At 40.4% G+C, this 19,723-nt stretch overlaps 1 protein-coding gene and 1 non-coding gene across 2 annotated transcripts; both read right to left on the bottom strand.

Moving 5' to 3' along the window:
* Positions 1-13,453: 13,453 nt before the first annotated feature.
* On the bottom strand, positions 13,454-19,124 carry RPL18A (ribosomal protein L18a). Its single transcript, XM_077833455.1, has 5 exons — positions 19,028-19,124; positions 18,072-18,251; positions 16,922-17,051; positions 14,312-14,421; positions 13,454-13,597 (listed from the first exon to the last, which is right to left on the bottom strand). The coding sequence occupies exons 1-5, from the start codon at positions 19,043-19,045 to the stop codon at positions 13,505-13,507; spliced, it is 531 nt and encodes a 176-aa protein (XP_077689581.1). The 5' UTR covers positions 19,046-19,124; the 3' UTR covers positions 13,454-13,504.
* Positions 15,460-15,591, bottom strand: LOC144259786 (small nucleolar RNA SNORA68). The gene has a single exon (XR_013344919.1). It is a non-coding gene; the product is annotated as a small nucleolar RNA SNORA68 (small nucleolar RNA).
* Positions 19,125-19,723: the final 599 nt, after the last annotated feature.

Raw genomic sequence — 19,723 nt, 5'->3', positions numbered from 1 at the left:
AGGCTGTTTCTCCCTCTGGATTCCTGGGCTCTAGGAGGTAGAGGGTGTATGGGGGGGGGGGAGGGGATTTCTGGTGCTGGGTTGGGGTGGGGGGGCGGGGGAGGCAGAGAAACAGGAGCTGGGCTGTCATAGGGGTTTCTTTGTCTCTCCTCCTGGGGGAAATTTTGTGTGTGTCTGTATTGTTACAAATACCTTTGCTGACAGTATTTTGAAATAAATTACCAAAATAATTGAAACTGGTATGATTATATAGTGTTGTTTTGACAAATAACATTTGCAGAATTTTAAAATATTGTGCACATGATTTTTTATTTTTTGGTTTAGAATTCCCCCAGGAGGAAGCATTGCATAGAAAGGGAGCTGGGTTGTACTGGGGTGTAAGGCCGGAAGGGACCATTACATCATCTGCTCTCACTTGCTGTACCCTAGGGAGCCACTCATCTAGTTTTATGCCACACAGTCTTTTTGGCTTGTTTGTCTGGTGGCCCGTACTGGGACAAAACCAGCAGGGTTGCCAACTTGCTGAGTGCAGAAAACCAAACACCCCTACCCTGCCCCTTCTCTGAGGCCCTGCCGGCACTTACTCCGTCCCCCCTCCCTCCATCACTCGCTCTCACCCACCTTGCTCATTTTCACTGGGCTGGGGAAGGGGGTTGGGGTGTGGCAGTGGGTGAGGACTCCAGCTGGGGGTATGGGCTCTGGGATAGGGCCAGGGATGAGGGTTTGGGGTGTGGGAGGTGTCTCAGGGGTGGGGCAGGGGTGTGGGGAGTGGGGGGGTGAGGGTTCTGGCTGGGGGTATGGGCTGTGGGGCTGGGATGAGGGATTTGGGGTTCAGGAGGGGGCTCAGCTGGGGGGTGGGGCTGAGGGGTTTGGAGTGCACGAGGGGGCTCTGGGCTGGGGCAAGGGGTTGGGGTACGGAAGTGGGTAAGGGTGATCCCTGGTTCCTGTGTTATGTGAAGGGATAAATAACACTTCCTTATTCATTTTCTCCAAACCATTTATGATTTTATAGACCTCTATCATATTTCCCCATTAGTCGTCTCTCTCCCAAGCTGAACGGTCCCAGTCTTCTCATATGAAAGCAGTTCCATGTCCCCTAATAATTTTTGTTGCCCTTCTCTACCTTTTTCAATTCTAATATGTGGTTTTTTGAGATGGAGCAACCAGAACTGCATGAAGTATTCAAGGTGTGGCCAAACCAGGGATTTATACAGTGGCATTATGATATTTACTGTCTTATTATCTATTCGTTTCCTAAAGGTTCCTAACATTCTGTTATCTTTTTTGACTGCAACTGCACATTGAGTGGATGTTTTCAGAGAACTATCCACAGTGACTTCAAGATCTCTTTCTTGAGTGGCAACATCTCACTTATATCCCATCATTTTGTATGTATAGTTGGGATTTTATTTGCCATTATGCATTACTTTGCATTTATCAACATTGAATTTCAGCTGCAATTTTCAGAGTAGCAGCCATGTTAGTCTGTATCCGCAAAAAGAAAAGAGTACTTATGGCACCTTTAGAGACTAACAAATTTATTATTTATTATTTTATTATTTCATGTATAAGCTTTCTTGTTTTGTTGCCCGGTTCTCCAGTTTTGTGAGATCCCATTGTAACTGTTTGCAGTCTGCTTTGGACTTAACTATCTTGAGTAATTTTGTATCATTTGCAAACTTTGCCACCTCACTGTTTACCCATTTTCCCAGATCATTTATGCATATGTTGAACAGCACTGGTCCCAATACAGATCTCTGGGGGAACCCTGTGTACCTCTCTCCATTCTGAAAACTTACCATTTATTTCTACCTTCTGTTTCCTGTCTTTTAACCAATGATTGATTCATGAGAGGACCTTCCTTCTTTTCCCATTACTGCTTAGTTTGCTTAAGAATCTTTGGTGAGGGACCTTGTCAAAGGCTTTCTGAAAGTCCAAGTACATTATATCCACTGAATCACCCTTGTCCATGTTTGTTGACCTCCTCAAAGAATTCTAAAATATTGGTGATGCATGATTTTCTTTTGCAAAAGCTGTGTTGAGTCTTCCCAAACAAATCATGTTCATTTATGTGTCTGGTAATTTCTGTTCTTTACTACACTTTAAGCCAGTTTGCCTGGACTTACTGGCCTGAAATTGCCAGGATTGCCTCTTGAGCCTTTTTAAAAAATTGGTGTTACATTAGCTATCTTCAGTCATCTGGTATAGAAGCTGATTTAAATGATAGGTTATATACCACAGTTAGTAGTTCTTCAATTTCATATCTGAGGTCCTTCAGAACTCTTGGGTGAATACCATCTGGTCCTGGGAATTTATTACTGTTTAATGTATTAATTTGATCAAAACCTCCTCTAGTGACATCTTAATCTGGCAGAGTTCCTCAGATTTGTCACCTAGAAAGAAGAATGGCTCAGGTGTGGGCATCTCCTTCACATCCTCTACAGTGAAGACCAATGCAAAAAATTCATTTAAATTCTCTGCAATGGCCTTGTCTTCCTTGAGTGCTTCTTTAGCACCTCAATCATCCAGTTGCCCACTGACTGTTTGGCAGGCTTCCTGCTTCTGATGTACTTTGTTTCTGAGTCTCTTGCTAGTAGCTCTTCAAATTCTTTTTTGGCCTGCCTAATTATACTTTTACACTTGACTTGCCAGAGTTTATGCTCCTTTTTATTTTCATCACTAGTATTTGACTTCCAATTTTTAAAGAATGCATTTTTGCCTCCAACCATCTCTTTTACTCTGTTTAGCTATGGTGATTTTTTTTTTTGTTCCTCTATTTTTTTAATATGGGATATACATTTAATTTGAGTCTCTATTAGAGTGTTTTTAAAAAGTTTCCACGCAGGCATTTCACTCAGGGTCACAGGGCTGGTGGTGACACAATCCCTTACTGGTCTGAATTGAACCCCAAAATGTCACAGTGACATACCAGAGATGTTCCTTTCAGGAAGGAGGTAACTGACATATATCTCCCTGTTTGGCCAGTTGTGTATTTTATGATTCACGCTGCATGCCTATTTGCATAGTGAGCCAGGTGAAAATTGAGAGATTGTAAAATCTAAATAGAAGGGAAATCGACTGGAAGAAACAAAAAGCTGGGTTGGCATATCTTTGAATACAAAGAAACACACTGAATCCTTCACCTTGGAGACAGACTGTCTCCTGAAAGGGTCACAGCCAGCTTGATTGTAAAGCGCTGCAAGAATTTTGGGTGAGCAATACTTTACTAAACATGAGAGTTAATCTGGGCTCTAGAATGTGTGTTATAATTTTATTTTATATGTAGCCATTTGTTTCCAATATTCCTACTTACTACTACTTGAATCTCTTTGCTTTGTTAAACAAATTTATACTTGATTTCACTATAAACAAATCTAAGTGCTGTGAGTTAAGTGGAGCAGTGATCTGAGATTAAACTGGTAAACTGAGGTGTAGTATTTCTTTGGCAGCAGTGTATCAGTGAATACTGTGCGTGTCCAGTGGAACAGGGGTTGGATGCTCCAGGGCGAGCTTGAGGATTGAAGTGCGCCTATCACTAATCTGAGAGTGACAGCAGGGCCTGTGAGGCCTAGAACAGAGTGCTTGTGTTGCCTGTGGCTGGTGGGGTTAGGGAGCTGACCCCCAGCAGTCATAGACAAGGCTTCTTCATGCTAAAAGCAGGTGATACTGAGGTGCCCCACAACTTTGGTCACCCACTTTACTGTTCCTTTAGTTGACTGTGGTCCCCATGCTGGATATGGGACCTGCAGTTACCTGTTTATGCAAAGGGGAAGGGGACACAGGATACACACTGGAGCCAAGATGATAGATGAGAGAGAGAGGGCAGAAGAACCTGGTTACTGACATAAGTAACAAGATTTTTTGTTCTCTCATGGGAGGGAGGGATGGTGGGTGGAGGAACTGCATATGCGGAGTTGTATATTTATTTGCAGTGAGTGGCCCAGCAAATGGGTGGGAGAAGGAGGTAAATGAACTTAGCTTAAAAAGTGAGCCATGGCCCTTTGAACGCCCTGACTCTTTGTATATACCTCAGGTTACTGAGCCAGTCACCCAAAAGACCTTGTCCCATTATGTGTGCATAGTGACTTGGAAGCCTAAATCTTAAGCACTTTTGAAAATTTTACTATGTCAGAAGGATGTTCTATCCATCCTGTGTTCCATCCATAGTCGTAGCTTGCGAAAGGTATCAAAAGAATTGCTTGTGGTAGAGACAGAAAATGTTTACATTAAGTTGCCTGCCCCTGGGGATGGACTAATGTAAAATCGTTTGCTAAAGTATATTTTCTACTGATGTGCCTAATCCAGTTTTAGCAGTCACTTCAATTAAAAAAATGGAAAACTAAATATACTGTAAATGCCACACAAGGGCGAAGTACAGTTGAAAGTGTGTACAAGAGCAAACCTAGTACAAATAAATTACATTCTGAGACGAGAGAGATGTAGGGAGATACCATCCAACATCAAAACATAATGCCCAGGCAAGTGGCTGTCTACCATGTACAGCACTCTGAAGGCCAAGGCAAATGACTCAAATCCTGTGTATGTGCAAAGGTTAAATAGAAACAATAGAACAATATTTTTTCTCCTTGCGGTAAATCCCATAGACAAAGACTCAGGTTCCTGGGTTGTCAGGCTGAGCCTGGGTGAGGAATAGTGTAGCTCAAAACTGATAAACAAAAAAGTAAACTATTTTATGGACCCGATCAAGATGATGGAGTATCTGGCATGGGCCTCCTACTGCTTTGTATGGCACATAGTAAGTGTTCCTGCATGGGAAGAATAATTGCAATTTTTAGAATTCTCATTATCAAACAACAACATTATTATTTGTATTACAGTAGCACCTACGAGCCTCAAGCAAGGTTGAATTATGCAAGCCTCTGTAAATACAAATAGTAAGAGACAGTCTCTACCCCCAAACAGTTTACTATCTAAATAGACAAATGGTGGGAGAAAGAATCGTCATCTCATTTTACAGGGAACTGAGGCACAGAGATATTAAGTGATTTACCCAAACCAATACAGGTAATCTGTTAGGGCTGGAAATTGAACCTAGATGTCCTGAGTCATCTTTCTACCCCCTTCAGTTTTATTACAGATGTAACCCTTCTGCCAGTCAGAGTTGGCAGCAACAAGGGCTGGGTTCAGTATACAACACAAAACCAGCTCAAGACCCCACCCAGTGACCTGGGACAATTACACACCACCCCCTGGGCACCTCTAAGAGGCAACACTTCCCATTTTGAAAGCACAGAGTCTGAGTGTTACAAAGAAACTTTTAATAAAAGGAGGGAAGTTACCCAGCAAAAAACAGACAAAAGGAAGTACTTCTTCACACAAGGCATAGTCAACCTGTGGAACTCATAGCCAGGGGATGTTGTGAAGGCCAAAACCATTACTGGGTTGAGAAAAGAATTAGATAAGTTCATGGAAGATAGACACATCAATTGTTATTAGCCAAGATGGTCAGGGATGCAACACCATTCTCTGGGTGTCCCTAAACCTCTGACTGCCAGAAGCTGGGACTGGATGACAGGGGATGGGTCACTTGATAATTGCCCCATTCTGTTCATTTCCTTTGAAGCACCTGGCATTTGCCACTGTAGGAAGACAGGATATTGGGCTAGATCAGAGGTTCTCAAACTGGGAGTCGGGATCCCTCGGGGGGTCGTGAGGTTATTACATGGGGGGTCATGAGCTGTTAGCCTCCACTCCAAACCTGCTTTGCCTCCAGCATTTATAATGGTGTTAAATATATCTTTAAAAGTGTTTTTAATTAATAAGGGGGGGGGTCGCACTCAGAAGCTTGCTATGTGAAAGGGGCCACCAGTACAAAAGTTTGAGAATCAGTGGGCTAGATGGACCATTGGTCTGACCCAATATGTCCGTTCTTATGTTCTTGTGACCCTAGAGCCTTAAATGCTCTGCTGTTGTGGCTCACAGCCCAGACACTAATAGCGAGCAGGCAAGTATGCAATTCCCTGAGTGGCTGTGTGCTGTGCAGCCCTAGTTCAGGTCTCTGACCCAAGCAGCCTGCCTACAACACAACAGCCCCACCTGGTTTGCTACTTGCCCGGTGCCCCCACCACACTCTCAGTCCCAAATTTCCCCCAAACCCTCTGCCCTGAAGTGTCCAGCCCTCTCCTAGCACACTTGGAGTAATAATAAGGGTCACTGCCCCTTTAAAGAGACAAAAGCACATAGGAGGCCCATGCCAGATACTCCATCATCTTGGTCGGGTCCATAAAATAGTTTACTTTTTTCTTTACCAGTTTTGAGCTATACTATTCCTCACCCAGGCTCAGCCTGACAGCCCAGGAACTTGAGTCTTTGTCTATGGGATATATTTAGTTTTCCATTTTTTTAACTGAAGTGACTGCTAAAACTGGATTAGGCACTTCAGTAGAAAATATACTTTAGCAAACAATTTTACATTAATCCATCCTCAGGGGCAGGCAACTTAATGTAAACATTTTTTGTCTCTACCATAAGCAATTCTTTTGATACCTTTAACTGGAGTTGACAATCACTTCAATTCAAACATAGGGACTGGGCTGGTTGAGATTATAAGTAAAACCAAGTTTATTTAATCAAAAGTGAGAGGTTTTAAGTAAATTCAAGTACAAGGGATAAAGACAAAATGGTTAGAAGCAAACAAAAGTAAAAATACACTTTCTAATGGTAAAGATGTAACTTAACAAGCTACCGTCTTTATTCAAGGTAGATTACTTACCAATCTTTCCGCTTTGCAACCACAGCTGACTTTCACTCAGTCAGGATCTTCCCTGGAAGTACAAGGCTCTGGTTTCCCTTCTCTTCCTAGGTGAAAGATGCCAAAATGGCTCTGTTTCCCCTTATATTTCTCAGAGTTCATTGACTCTGTTTCAAGAGGCAGGATGACCTCATGCTGTTCTTCCCTTCCTGTGGACTTTCCATCTCCCTACTGATTTGTCTGTAAATTGGGCTTCCATTGTTTTGATTCCACAATATTACCTTCCCTCCTGTCTGGGAGAAAACCTGTTTCACCTTTTGTTTGGTCAGACTTTAAAGCATAATATCAGTAAGTATCCATAATTCCTTGTATAATGTTTATATATATATTATATATTTCACAACGATATTGATCATGTAATATGTCACAAGCTTTCAGAAAAGATGCTGCTTGATACAGTTTTATAATACAGTAAAAGTGTATACAATCAGTTGATTTTGTTGCTTGTTATTTGAGGTTCAGACCCCCTTCCACACTTACTAGGCTGATGGTTTTGTTTACCTTTTATGTAAAGGTACCTAAATTCTCTCTGCCTGATGACTAGGCTGGTCAGACAAAAAAATACACATTTCATTGTATATGGGGACTGAGCTTATGCACTGCTTGCCAAACATGTTTTAAGAACATAATTTTAGCACATACCCATAACTTTTGGTGTACACACCACATATATACATTATGCAAGAATATTAATGATCAGTGAGTTATTAGTTTTCCAATGATATATTATATGCCATCTTTTCGGTATATATAACATCACAACAGAGTGTAAAGTGTAGTGAGTCTGTCAGTCCTGACAAGAGTTGCTGACACACAGTAATGAACCATCAATGTGCCTCTTTGTTAGTCACCTCCTGGTGACCTGCCTTAACTCCAAAACCTTAAGAGCATAATTTTCCATATAGATCAATAACTTCTTAATTATGATCTGTACATATATTTTGCAGTGATTATGATAATCAGTGGGCTCTTGGCAGAGACCTGACATGCTATGCTTTGCTAAACTATTATGCAGATATCCAACCTAAGGGATACCTGTCAAATTCAATGCACCCTCTGTGCCTGCTGCCAGTTTGCACCAAGGGGTAGCTAGGTCACAGTAGGTACCTTTTATTCCTCAAAATTGTACTATGAAGAATAGCACCAACTGGAGCTTCTCTGATCCCAGATCTGGCATGGGACAATGGGTGACTGAAGGAGCATAGATGGGCAATGCAAATAGAATCAACTAATATTTTACCATGTTCTTGACTTCTTGTTGTCTTTTCATCTTGAGGAATAATGGGATGAGATTGCCGTAGTATTTATTGTGATACTAGCATGATTTGACTATAACAATACAAAATCTGTGTAATTTGTGGCACAAATGTCTGCTGGAATCATTACAATGCTTACGGGTAAGCAATAATGCATGACATGAAATAAATGTTTCAGGTATTTAGTTTTAAAATGATCCATCTATTGTTTTGACTATAATTAAACCAGCAGAATTTGAATTCTCACTGGCAACTGCATTTTCGAGTCTCAAGACATTTGTCACAAGTCACTGCATTGTGTAGTGATCCAGACCTACAACATTCTGCCAAATTATGTAAAGCAATTATATAACTCTTTCCTAGTTGCTCCTGCTCCTTGATGTTCTGATTAAATGTGGTTCTTGTAGCTCTTCAGTTCCTTCTTATCACAATGTAATCTTGTAGCCTGTTTCTAGTTGAAAGTCTGCCTTGTGTTTCCGTGTGTTCTAAAGTGGTGAAAAAAAATCAGCTTTTCCCACTTTATCAGAGGAGTATTTTTAACTGATTTTCTTTTTTACTCAAAGGGGAAGTTATTCTGAAACTTTCAAATCAGTAGTTCCATATGGATCATTTTTCTTGAGTAAAATGAAATTGTTCTAGAGAGGGAGTTCAAATAGCCACACTGCAATTTGCTCTCTGAAAAGTCATATGTACCTGTGTATGTGAAGTGTGACAGTTTCAGTCTGCTACTTAAATTATCTTGATTTTTGTGTTTAGTTTGTTCCTGTTGCAAAGTATTTAGGCAGCTGGCAGTTCAGATACCACACACTATTATAGATTGCAAGAATCCCAAGAGCAGAACCTCAAGCTCAAGTAACTTATATTACAGAACCTGGTTTTCAGAAGTGCTCGTCACTTGCAGCTCCAGAGTGCTTAGCAGCAGTTCTGCAAATCTGATCCTACAAACACAAGTAATTTTACACACGGAAGTAGTCCCAATGAATTGAGACTATTCAGACATGTAACATTACTTATATGCATAACTGTTTACAGGATTGGGGCCGAAGTGTATAAACTGGATTTTTGTCATTTCCTTGCATCTCCTTGTGGTCATAGCTATTACTACACAAATCTCATACTATGGGAAGTAGTGGAAAGAGGCTGCCACTAATGTAGCCTGTTCAGTGAGAGTTTTTGTATTATGTGAGGAGCTAATTTTTGTAAAAAGGCTTAGCTCTACAAGACTCTGCAAAACCAATAATATAGTACTCTAACAATTATGTTTTCAAAGGTGTTGAATTCTACTCAGTTACCACAGAAGCCGATATTTATAATAGGCATTCTATTGATTTACAAAGAAATACAATATTCATACTAATAGAGACTTGAGCATCTGAACTAGTAGCAACTGAGGGATATTCATACATGTAATTTACTTGAATCATCAGTGCTATCAGGTAATAGTAGTCTGACTATAATAACTACTTTAAAATATATTAAAGTTTTAACCCTGTGGCATAAGCAACCTAGATTTTCAGAGTGTTGCAAAAATACTTTTAAAGAGCTTGAATCCATAAAGGCTGCATAATAATGTCAATGCAGAGACTTCCACATATGTTTTATTGATGTTAATAAAATGCAGCCATAAATTCTTACCTATTCTGATGAGAATGTACTAATGAATTAAGAATAGAGTTTGGATACGCAAGAAAGATTTGCAAAGGTACAGATGGGAATTAGGGCCCAGGTCCTCAAAGGTATATTGGCTCCTAATTTCCATTGAAATCAATGGAAGTTAGGATCTTAAATACCTTCAAGATCTGGATCTAGGTGCCCAAATTTCAAAGGGAGTTGTGTGCCTAATTTCCTTAGAAAATCTCCCCCTTATTTTTTTCTCACTATACCAAATAAGAATCTAAAAATATAATCGTGGCTTTCAAAAATCTTGTGGCCTCAAGAAGAAATGTTTCAACAGCACTGTTCTCTGCTAATGTCTCATTTACTGATGGAAATGTCAGATTACCCATCCATAAATCTGGTAATCTAATCAAGGCTATCCCAAAAAAACTAGTCAAGCAAATAAAATACACATTTTGTGCTAGTTAGACTAATACTGCTCAACTCATGGCTCTTGAGCCAGATGCAGCCTTTCATAGCAAAGAAAACAGCTGTAGTTCTTGGGCTTGAATAAAGCATCACACCACAGCCTAGTTCACTATAACAGGAAGTATACTAGAGAAAAAAAATCTTAAAATGTACATTACTAGAATAAAATTAAATGTTCTAAGTGCCAGCTAATGATTTAAAATGCTGAAGGTGAACACACAAATCTGATAAATACATTTAATGTATCAATCTACAGTTCTCCACTTGAGGTAAAAATCATTTAGTCTTGGTGGGTGCTTTCCTGTAACTTGGGTGACAAAAAAGAGGTGTCCTTATTCTTTGCTCTGCTAAAGCAAGCATGATAAACTAAAGTAAATAATTTATATTAAAATTGTATTTGCATTCACTATCACATGAAGTTATTTTAATGGCTCATGTTTCTCAACAGTCAACTTGTACGAAGATCTTGTTATACTCATTAATGTGGACCAGATTCTGATCACCTTGCACACATGGAGTAGCATCTTACTCTACAAGTAGTCCCATTGCACAACTTGTGCAATAATATGCTATCAGAATTTGACCAGACATGAATTTAAAAAACCAAGTTACATTAAATTGTCTGACAATCATGAAATAAATGGGACTTGTGTGATAAGCATGTTGAGTCCATTAAAGTATGGTGAAAACATACACCTCATTCCGTTCCTATTTTTGACAAAAATACCCTATCAACAGATCTTTTAAAAATATTCCTCCTCAGCGAAACAGTTTATAGTGTGTTCCTACTAAGAAAACAATTGCATACACTGCTGCACTTTTCCCTAAAGACTCATTCAGGGATTTGGTCACATAAATTGCCAATAGGGAGGCACTAGGTTCCACTACATCTACAGCAGGTGAAAACTTATTACTTACATTTGTTGCCAATGTAATATAACTTGCTGCAGTGTTTGTTGATTTTTCAGACCTATACTAACATAACAGCAAGTCCCCTAGGACTTCATTAAAATTATGATAAAGCAAATTGGGAGTAGGAGATGTCCCAAATTTTTTCAGAGGTGGGACAGTTCAATTCTCTGTATGATTTGATCAGCGTGGATCTACAAGAATCATGTTTTAAAAGTTATGCAATGCACAGTCCAGGAACACTGGAAATATGCCCATCCCTAGAGGAAGGAAAGAGAGGACACGATGGTACTAAGCACTTGTCTACAGTTACAGCATTGCAGCTGCCCCGCTGTAGCACTTCGTGAAGATGCTACCTATGCCAACAGGAGAGCTTCTCCCATTGGCATAGGTACTCCATTTCCTCAGGAGGCAGTAGCTATGTTGATAACAGAAGTCTTCCCGTCAACATAGCACTATCCACACTGGAAGTTAGGTTAGTATAAATGCATTACTCAGGGGTGTAGATTTTCCACATACCATAACAACATAAAGAAAAGGAGTACTTGTGGCACCTTAGAGACTAACCAATTTATTTGAGCATGAGCTTTCGTGAGCTACAGCTCACTTCATCGGATGCATACTGCAGTTTCCACAGTATGCATCCGATGAAAGCTCATGCTCAAATAAATTGGTTAGTCTCTAAGGTGACACAAGTACTCCTTTTCTTTTTGCGAATACAGACTAACACGGCTGTTACTCTGAAACATAACAACATAGTTATACTGACATGTTTGTAGTGTCCAGGCCCATGTAGCTTGATTAGGAGCTGTATTCAGGCCTTTCTTATGATATAGTGACTAATTCTAGCTGATATAGTATAGTTTACTCCTAGTAGCAGGGCAGAATAACATACTGTTATTTTCAGTGAGACAGTTTAATGTAGGATGTATGCAATTTTCAAATTATGATTTTACATAGTTAACATTTCCCCAATTTGAGCTTCTTAGCGTGAAAGGGGATTTGTGTCATACTTAAAGTACATAATGCAAAGTAGTTACCATGATCCAGGATGCTGCAGTACCATATCCTATGTTGAGATTGAAGTTTATAAACAACTGTCACTCAATTGTTAACTCCAATTGGTCAATTACCAGTTTCCATTTTGTTTCAAAACAAACTTTGCATAAAGATAATAGTTTTGTATCTTACACTTTAATACTTAAATATTAGGTCATACGTCCCAGCATAAATGAGATTGAGCACAGGTTTAATCCAGATAAAATCAGGTGTATGAGCATGCAGAGAAAGCACCCAGAACAAGTGAGTTGCAGTAAAACAGCATCAGTTGGAAGAAAGGCACTAATTGTAAATCAGACTAGTCGCTGAGAATCTTTTGAAAGCCTGGGCTGCAAATAGCAGCTTTTTTCCCCTTTGTGCAGCGTGACCGTTGTCACTTATGCATTAGTTTACTGTGCTCTAGTCCATTCAGGTACTGTAGGCCAGAAATTCAGCACCCTGTAACACCAGTGCTGTCTCAGCTGTCTGATGTTTTCTGGCTGACATTAAAAGTGCAAGCATTTATCTTTAAAGGTCTAAGTAGTTTGGTCAAGGTCATGAGACCATTCCTTTCCTTCTGTACATGGAATCAATACAGACACTAGTGCTTTATATGTACAACAAAGTTGTAAGGTATTCTTTGAGGGACTCTCAACTCCTAATTCTTTCTTCCCCACTTGGTCCATATTTGTGGACATTCCAGACATACTGGAAGACTTTCTCCCCACAGGAGACAGCTGAAGGAAGAGACAGAAGGAATGTATAGGGTGGGAATAACTTTTGATTATATAAGTGGCGAGAAGCAGATGTGGGTGGCCGCGTATGTTTTAAATATTGAAAGTGTAGATATATTTTAGAACATTGGAAAGGTTCAATATGCAAGCAACAACCAATAGGCAAGGCTGTTAACTCCAGGGATGAGGGTCTGTTGAAAAGTATTATAAATTTTTGTAAATTTTCATTGATGTGCACAATAAATGTTGACACTAAGGGCATATCTTCACTAGGAACGTGGCTGTCTAGTCGTGGCACCAGCAAGGGGCACTCCCAGCGCTGGTGCACTTTACAGCACTGAAACTTGCAGCACTATAAAGTGGTAGTGTATACAAAGCCTAATAGTCATTAACCAAGTGCACAACAAAGCAGGATTAAAATCCCTTAGACTGAAAAGCTCAAAGCAGCTTTAACTATGAACTACACATGCCTCTATATTCATACTTATGCAGCTTTCACATTAAGAAAAATTAAGATGCAAAACTGTTATAGAACTACAGCAACAAGCCTCTCAGTTGGAGTTTAAAACTTCTTCCCTCCCGTGGCTGTCCATGCAGTAGTAAGTGTTCTAAGCAGCATTTCCTTCAAAACTAGGTCTTGCAAATTAGAGTCAAAGAGCTTTCCAATAAGAATTTTATTGTAACACAGAGCAAACAGAATGTTCTTGCACTTAGAAGAATGTATTTGGTCTCTTGGTGGTGAAACGTGGTTTGTGCTGACGACGCAGAACTCTGTGTGGCAGAGGGAACTTGATTTTCGAATCCTGTAAGGGAGAAAGTGTTAGTTTTCATTTATATCGATCTTGCAATTATCTCAGGTCATACACACACTATGAAAAATAAGTCACAATAAGTGAATTAGAAAGTTCAACTTCTAACCTTCATATCTAATCTGTATTAGATATCAGAGCAACAAGCATTTCCATGGATCAGGGTTACTAGAAGCTAGAAACAACTGAAGGCTCCTGTTTCTAAGCTCTTTGGGGGAAGGGACTGTCTTTTTATTCTGTGTTTTTACAGCACCTCACACAATGAGGTCCTGGGTAATACAAATATAAGACATAACTACTAACACCTTTCTATACAGAGCTGCCTTTTCTGCAAGTTAAGATAACTATATTGAAATAAGCCTGTTTCAGCATAGCTGTAAGACTAGATGTACTTTTTGTACTTTAAAATAGCTCACTCACAGCACGTGAGTACTGAAAGAAATCAAACTGATTTTGATCAGTAGTTTCACTCAACTAGTTCTTGCACTAAAGGACCCATGATTCCAAGTTACAAAAGCAAACATGCAGGTTTGACTCAATACATCTCTGCTATATAAAATAATTGTTGGACTGCAATGCAACACTCTGTATTTTTAATCGGCATAGTACATCCTGTAAACTTAGTGCAAACTTCTAGGTAAGAGATTTTGTCTCATCTTGTGTGTTACAATGACACCACCAACCACTGTTTTACTTTGTTTCACTTACATGGAATTGCTTGACTGCAGGTCTACGGCATTTGCTAGCAGCAATCTCCTCAACCTTCATGATCTGAATAGAGTGAGCACGAGCACGATGGCGGGCACCCATATCACGGTCTGTAACATCAGGGTGATGTTAACATTATCTCATTTACTTTAAACAACACAATTCACAATATTTTTTCATCTCCACTGTGCAGTTTGAAATTGCTTACATGTAGCATGTTTTCTTAAACAGAGGTCCTTACTATGAAATTCATTATTCTTGCATATTATATTTAACAGCTGACTTGCATAGTATAATTGAAACTGCAGCTTGGTAATACATTTTTTCCTATACTTTCCCTACAGTTATCTAGTCAGGAAGATTTATTAACAGAGGAGCAACAGTCTCTACTGAAGCTTTACATTATAAGTCAGAGGTGCTGACACCTCCCCCATACACCAGAATTCTTCAAAAAAGGTACAATTCTGCATGTGTAGTCCACATTTTTTGGGCAAGAAGTTAGTGAATCAGGAGCTATACTTAAAATTATGGAATACTGGACAATGTAAGTTGGGTACAATAACTATTTCCATACTTTCAAATGGCTGAGTTATTCTTTAAGTATAACAATCCCAAGTTTCTAGCTTTTTTAAAAAAAGTCACTAACTTTAGCACTGTTCAAAGTCCTCGATTAATACAAGAAATATGCAAGGGACTGATAGACCTGAAGGTTCATATTTGAAATAGATTCTCAAAGAAATCTGAAGCCATCTTTATACCTCAAAGCAAGGGCTCCAATTATTGGTGCTCATCATGTATAAACCACATACACAACATTAAGTACAGTTTAACCTTTTTGTTCAGTAATTCTGTGGATACCAGGATCTCAAGTGCTAATTATCAGTTTCAAAAGACATTGCTATCTCACCATATTATTGTGCCTACTACAATGCTCTCAAAGGCAAAACACACATTTCCATATAAATTCTCAGCTTTCAGGAGTTTACAACTCAGATGTAAGATGGGCATTCAAGGAATTCTGACCAAGCTCTCAACTATATTGCTTGAACCAGATTACTATTCTATGAGTATTTTAGATATCTAAACTGTTGAGTTTAAAACTTAATTTGATAAAATGAGTTAATTTAACAGAGAATATGCAGAAAGTTTTATGTTGGACCTTCAGTTTCACTTTCAAAAGCATGTCAGCTCTTGAAAGGCGACAAGGTACATATGATATTTGCACACATGACAAGAACACTATTACTAAAAATAATATTCTTTGGGTTTTTGTGTGCAAAGTGTTTTAAACACAAATTAAAATGCACTAGTAATGTTATACTGAGAATGAAAAAAATATCACCCACTATAGTAACTGCACATGGAATCTGAGGTAGCCCCAGATATCTCAACACAACAGATCATTAGTCTATCAGATTTAATAATTTTATTAAGATGATGTTGAAGTAAAAAGAAAACGGTACAGAGTTTAAGCATAGAAGTTTCTGGATATCAGGGAATAAGGTACAGATTATGAAGGGGTGCGAAATTCGGTTTAGGAACGGGTGGTATAAGGAATACATAATATGCAGTCTCCCCGATTGGGGGTAAAAGTTTAACAGGTCAAACAAAGTACAGACATTGAGATATGGGGGTATGTTGTTCATATAATGGCTACGTTCATGTGTGGAGTATAACAAGTGGATACGATGATGAGGATGGATTTACCCTCATTTGGTGGGATTTAATGTTAAATTGAGTTTATGGTTCCAGTTCATATGGTCCAATGGAAAAAGTCTCAGTCCTTTTCCCACAGTTGATGCACGATGTCGTACCGGCTCACACTTAAGGTCTACTTGTGACCCTTTGTAAACAGAGGGTATGAGGTCTTTTTGGCCAACACACCAATTATCTTCTATACAAAAGATTTCAGGCAATTCAGTTCCCGCAAAAATTCACTCTGTTACAAAACATAAAGGTATTTTCCACATGGCATGGATGATAAAGTATTAATATGCTCCATATAGCCAAATGAAATATATCTGAATTTCCTCACTTTGGTGCTTGTAAGACTTCAACAAGAACATTAAAAAGTAATCAAGTCCAAAATACTATTAAGTGTTGTGCAAAAAAGAAGGGTGAGCCTTAGTGATTCTTCCAAAAATATTTTCCGAGGAACCAATAATTTTTATTTTTAACAATTTTTGAGCACTAAAATATGATGCAAGAAATAACCTGAACTGGAAGAGCATCAAACTAGAACTTTACACAACTGTATAACCAAAACAGCTTCTTTAATTTTACTAAAAATTAAAAAAAAAAATTTTTTTTTTTTGCAGAAGCTAAGCATAAACAGTTTCAGAAGGGTACGTTCAAAAGAGGTTTAAGAGAATAAGAAATACTGGTTGGGGGAAAGTCTCCAGCAATCACTACTAGTCGGGTGTTCAAATAGTTCCAACCATTTTAATTTGCTTTTCAAAGAATCTAGTTGTACTGTTATTTGAATGCAGTCACCACCTTCACCAAGGTTTTCCTATATATCTTTCTATTTCAATTTCTCAAATGCTGCATGAGATCTTACACATACTACTGTTAAAAGATTATTCTTTGTTCCAACAAATATTTACTTACAGCACTGTGTAACAGCACCAGCAGTTGTCAAGTCCCTGTATTCCCTGTACATGTTGTGGGTTCCACTACGAGAATCATAGCGTAGCCAGATACCAAAGTTTTTCACCCGCAAAGGGGACTTTTCAAATACCTGAGGTTATAAAAGTGAAGAAAGAACCAGAGATAAAAACATTACCTCACTAATGCACTGTGTATTGAATAATAAAACAGCAGCTTGGGAGAACACCACATTAAACTTCTAGTTGAAGCACATTGCAGAATTCTATCATCTTGGGAGTTTTTTATTTTTACACACACAATCATTTTTTCTTTTGGTCATCAATCATGGTAAAGGGTAGGTGAGTAGATTTTTCTACCCAGGTAAGTAAGCAGCTTTCCAAAGGGAGGAGGACAGATTTTTCAGAGACACAGAGTGATTTAGGAGTACAAGTCCCTGTTACTTTCAGCATGACTTTCCCTAGTCACTTTTGAAAACTATGCTTCAATTATCAGGTTAGCCCCAAAACTTAGATTTTATTAAAAAAAAAAAAAAATCAGATTAAATCTAATTGTTTCAGTTACTTTTTAAAATTCCAATTGAGGGAAGAGGAGTAAGAGAGAGTGTGCCAATGATGAAAATATGTTTTACAAAAAGAAAATTTCATTTTAATATCATGGACTTTGCAACAGAGATGGTATAGAATTACAAAACAGATTAGAATTAGAAGGTTTAGACGAATCTCAAATCTGACATATACCAAAGTAAACCAGGGAACGGTTTTACAATTATGATGTTGACCACTTAAAAATGAAAACAGACCTTAGAGCAAGTATTTTCTAAGCAGGAAATAAAATATTAGTTCTCTATTACTGTACTTTTTGGAGGTGGGGAAGGGACCAGCAGTAGCATAGATTATGTCTAAGGATTATCTGTCATGATTTTGCAAGGCTGATCTAATGCATTTAGTTTTAAAATATTCATGGTTCCTAATTATTGTGGAAAGTAGAAGTTTGATTTTCAGGTACACAAAATGTGACAGGTGAAAAGTTTAATTTCACTGTCAGTGACATGATAAGCTCTTTTATAAATAATTCCATTCCAATATATAAAAACATCTAAAATCCCAAAAATTTCCAAGACTACGTATTTTTTTTCTTTTTAAGACCATACCTGTCCACAGTACACAATTTCTCCAGAAGACTTCTTCATCTTCTTCAGCTGAGACACAAAGTACCAGAAACGGGACTTGGCAACAACATGATTAGGAGCAAAGATACGCATCCGATAAAGGGGTGGTGTCGGACATTTAGGAGTAGGAAGGCATCGCCCAACAACTTTGTACTCCCTCAGCTACAAACGAGAGAGAGAGAGAGAATGAAAAAACCCTCCAATGTTCAGAGGCAAAAGCAAGACAGTTTTAGCCCTACAGCGAGGCGCGAGATCGCATAAGCAGTGATGTAGGAAGCCCCCAGCTACTGCAGACAGCAATGCTGAGGGAAGCAGCTTACAGCTGAGAGTCCCACGGACAATAAACACTATGGCCGAGTCCAGCTCTCCTACATGATCTCGCCAGGCCTTTCGCTTCCACAAGCGCTTCGGCTCCTCTTATTCCCCGCGGAGAGCATCACTCAGGAAGAGCAACGGCCTTCAGGCTTTGCGCGCTGTACAATGGGGTCAGAGCCTCTTGCGGCACTTACTCTAACCAGAAAACCGCGATTACGGGGCCTCGAGACCCGGCTGCCTAGGTCCTGGCCCGGCCAGGCCGTGCGCTCCCGCCAGGCCTCAGAGCATGGCCGCGGTCTGCGGGACCTGAAGGGGGAGCGTCTGGGGCACACGCGGCCTGCGCAGAGACGAACCCAGACCCGCCTCTCGTAACCCGGCGCCTGAGGCCGGCCCCAACGAAGGGGGCGCCTGCTAGCTGCGGCGCCGCTCTGCGCGGCCTCCCCAGCCTCACGTTCTTGGCGGCCGCCATGTTGGCCGCTCGCTCCCTGAGGAAAAGATGCGGCGAACCGGACGGGCAGGACCCGCCAGAACGGCCCGAGTACCAGTGACTAGCCTTCCCCACCCCCAAACCCGGGCCGAGGCCGCCCAGCCGCAACCCGCTAGGCCCGGCGCGCCACGCTTACAGTGCCCGACGCCTTCATAGTGCTGCCTCGCTCGCTGCCACCCAGAAAAGGAAGGGACGCCTGCACTCCAGCCTCACGTCACCCCTCCGCAGGAAGGGACGCCCGCTTAATCATGCTAAACGCCTATTGGTTGCACGAAAGACTCCTACTGGACGTAGCATCAGTCAATCAAAGCTCAGACAAGCTTCTATTGGCCTCTTTGGCCTTCTGTTGGCCTCCCTGGGCTTCCCTGCTGGTGGCTGGAGCAATGACTCCCTTAGGCTGCTGTGGGGGGCATTGGCAGCCTACCCCGGGCCTGCAAAGGGAGATGCAAGGACACCACCGCCTATGGGTCCCTGCTGCCAGGCTGGCTGACTGCTTCTGGCAGCTGCGGCTGTTACTGCGTGTCAGCCGTTAGCTAACTGTTGTAAAGCGCTTTGGATAAGAGCGCTTGATTAAAAAAAATGTAAAAAAACATTGGGGTGCAAGTTCTGGCCAGCAGCTAGGGTGAGGGAGGGGGATCAGGGTTGAGGCAGGAGGTTGGGATGTGAAGCTCTTACCTGGGGCAGTTCCTGTTTGGTGTGAGGGGTGCAGGAGGGAATGGCAGCGGGGGTGTGCAGGAGCTCCCGCTTGGTGCTCAGGGTGGAGATGTGTGTGTGTGTGGGGGGGGGGTTGCAGGAGTCAGGGAATGGGGGGCCTGGGTAGGTGTGGAGGTGC

This window comes from Eretmochelys imbricata, chromosome 1 (assembly GCF_965152235.1).
Source record: "Eretmochelys imbricata isolate rEreImb1 chromosome 1, rEreImb1.hap1, whole genome shotgun sequence".
Lineage (NCBI taxonomy): Eukaryota > Metazoa > Chordata > Testudines > Cheloniidae > Eretmochelys > Eretmochelys imbricata.
This window is presented reverse-complemented; position numbering and strand designations above follow the sequence as displayed.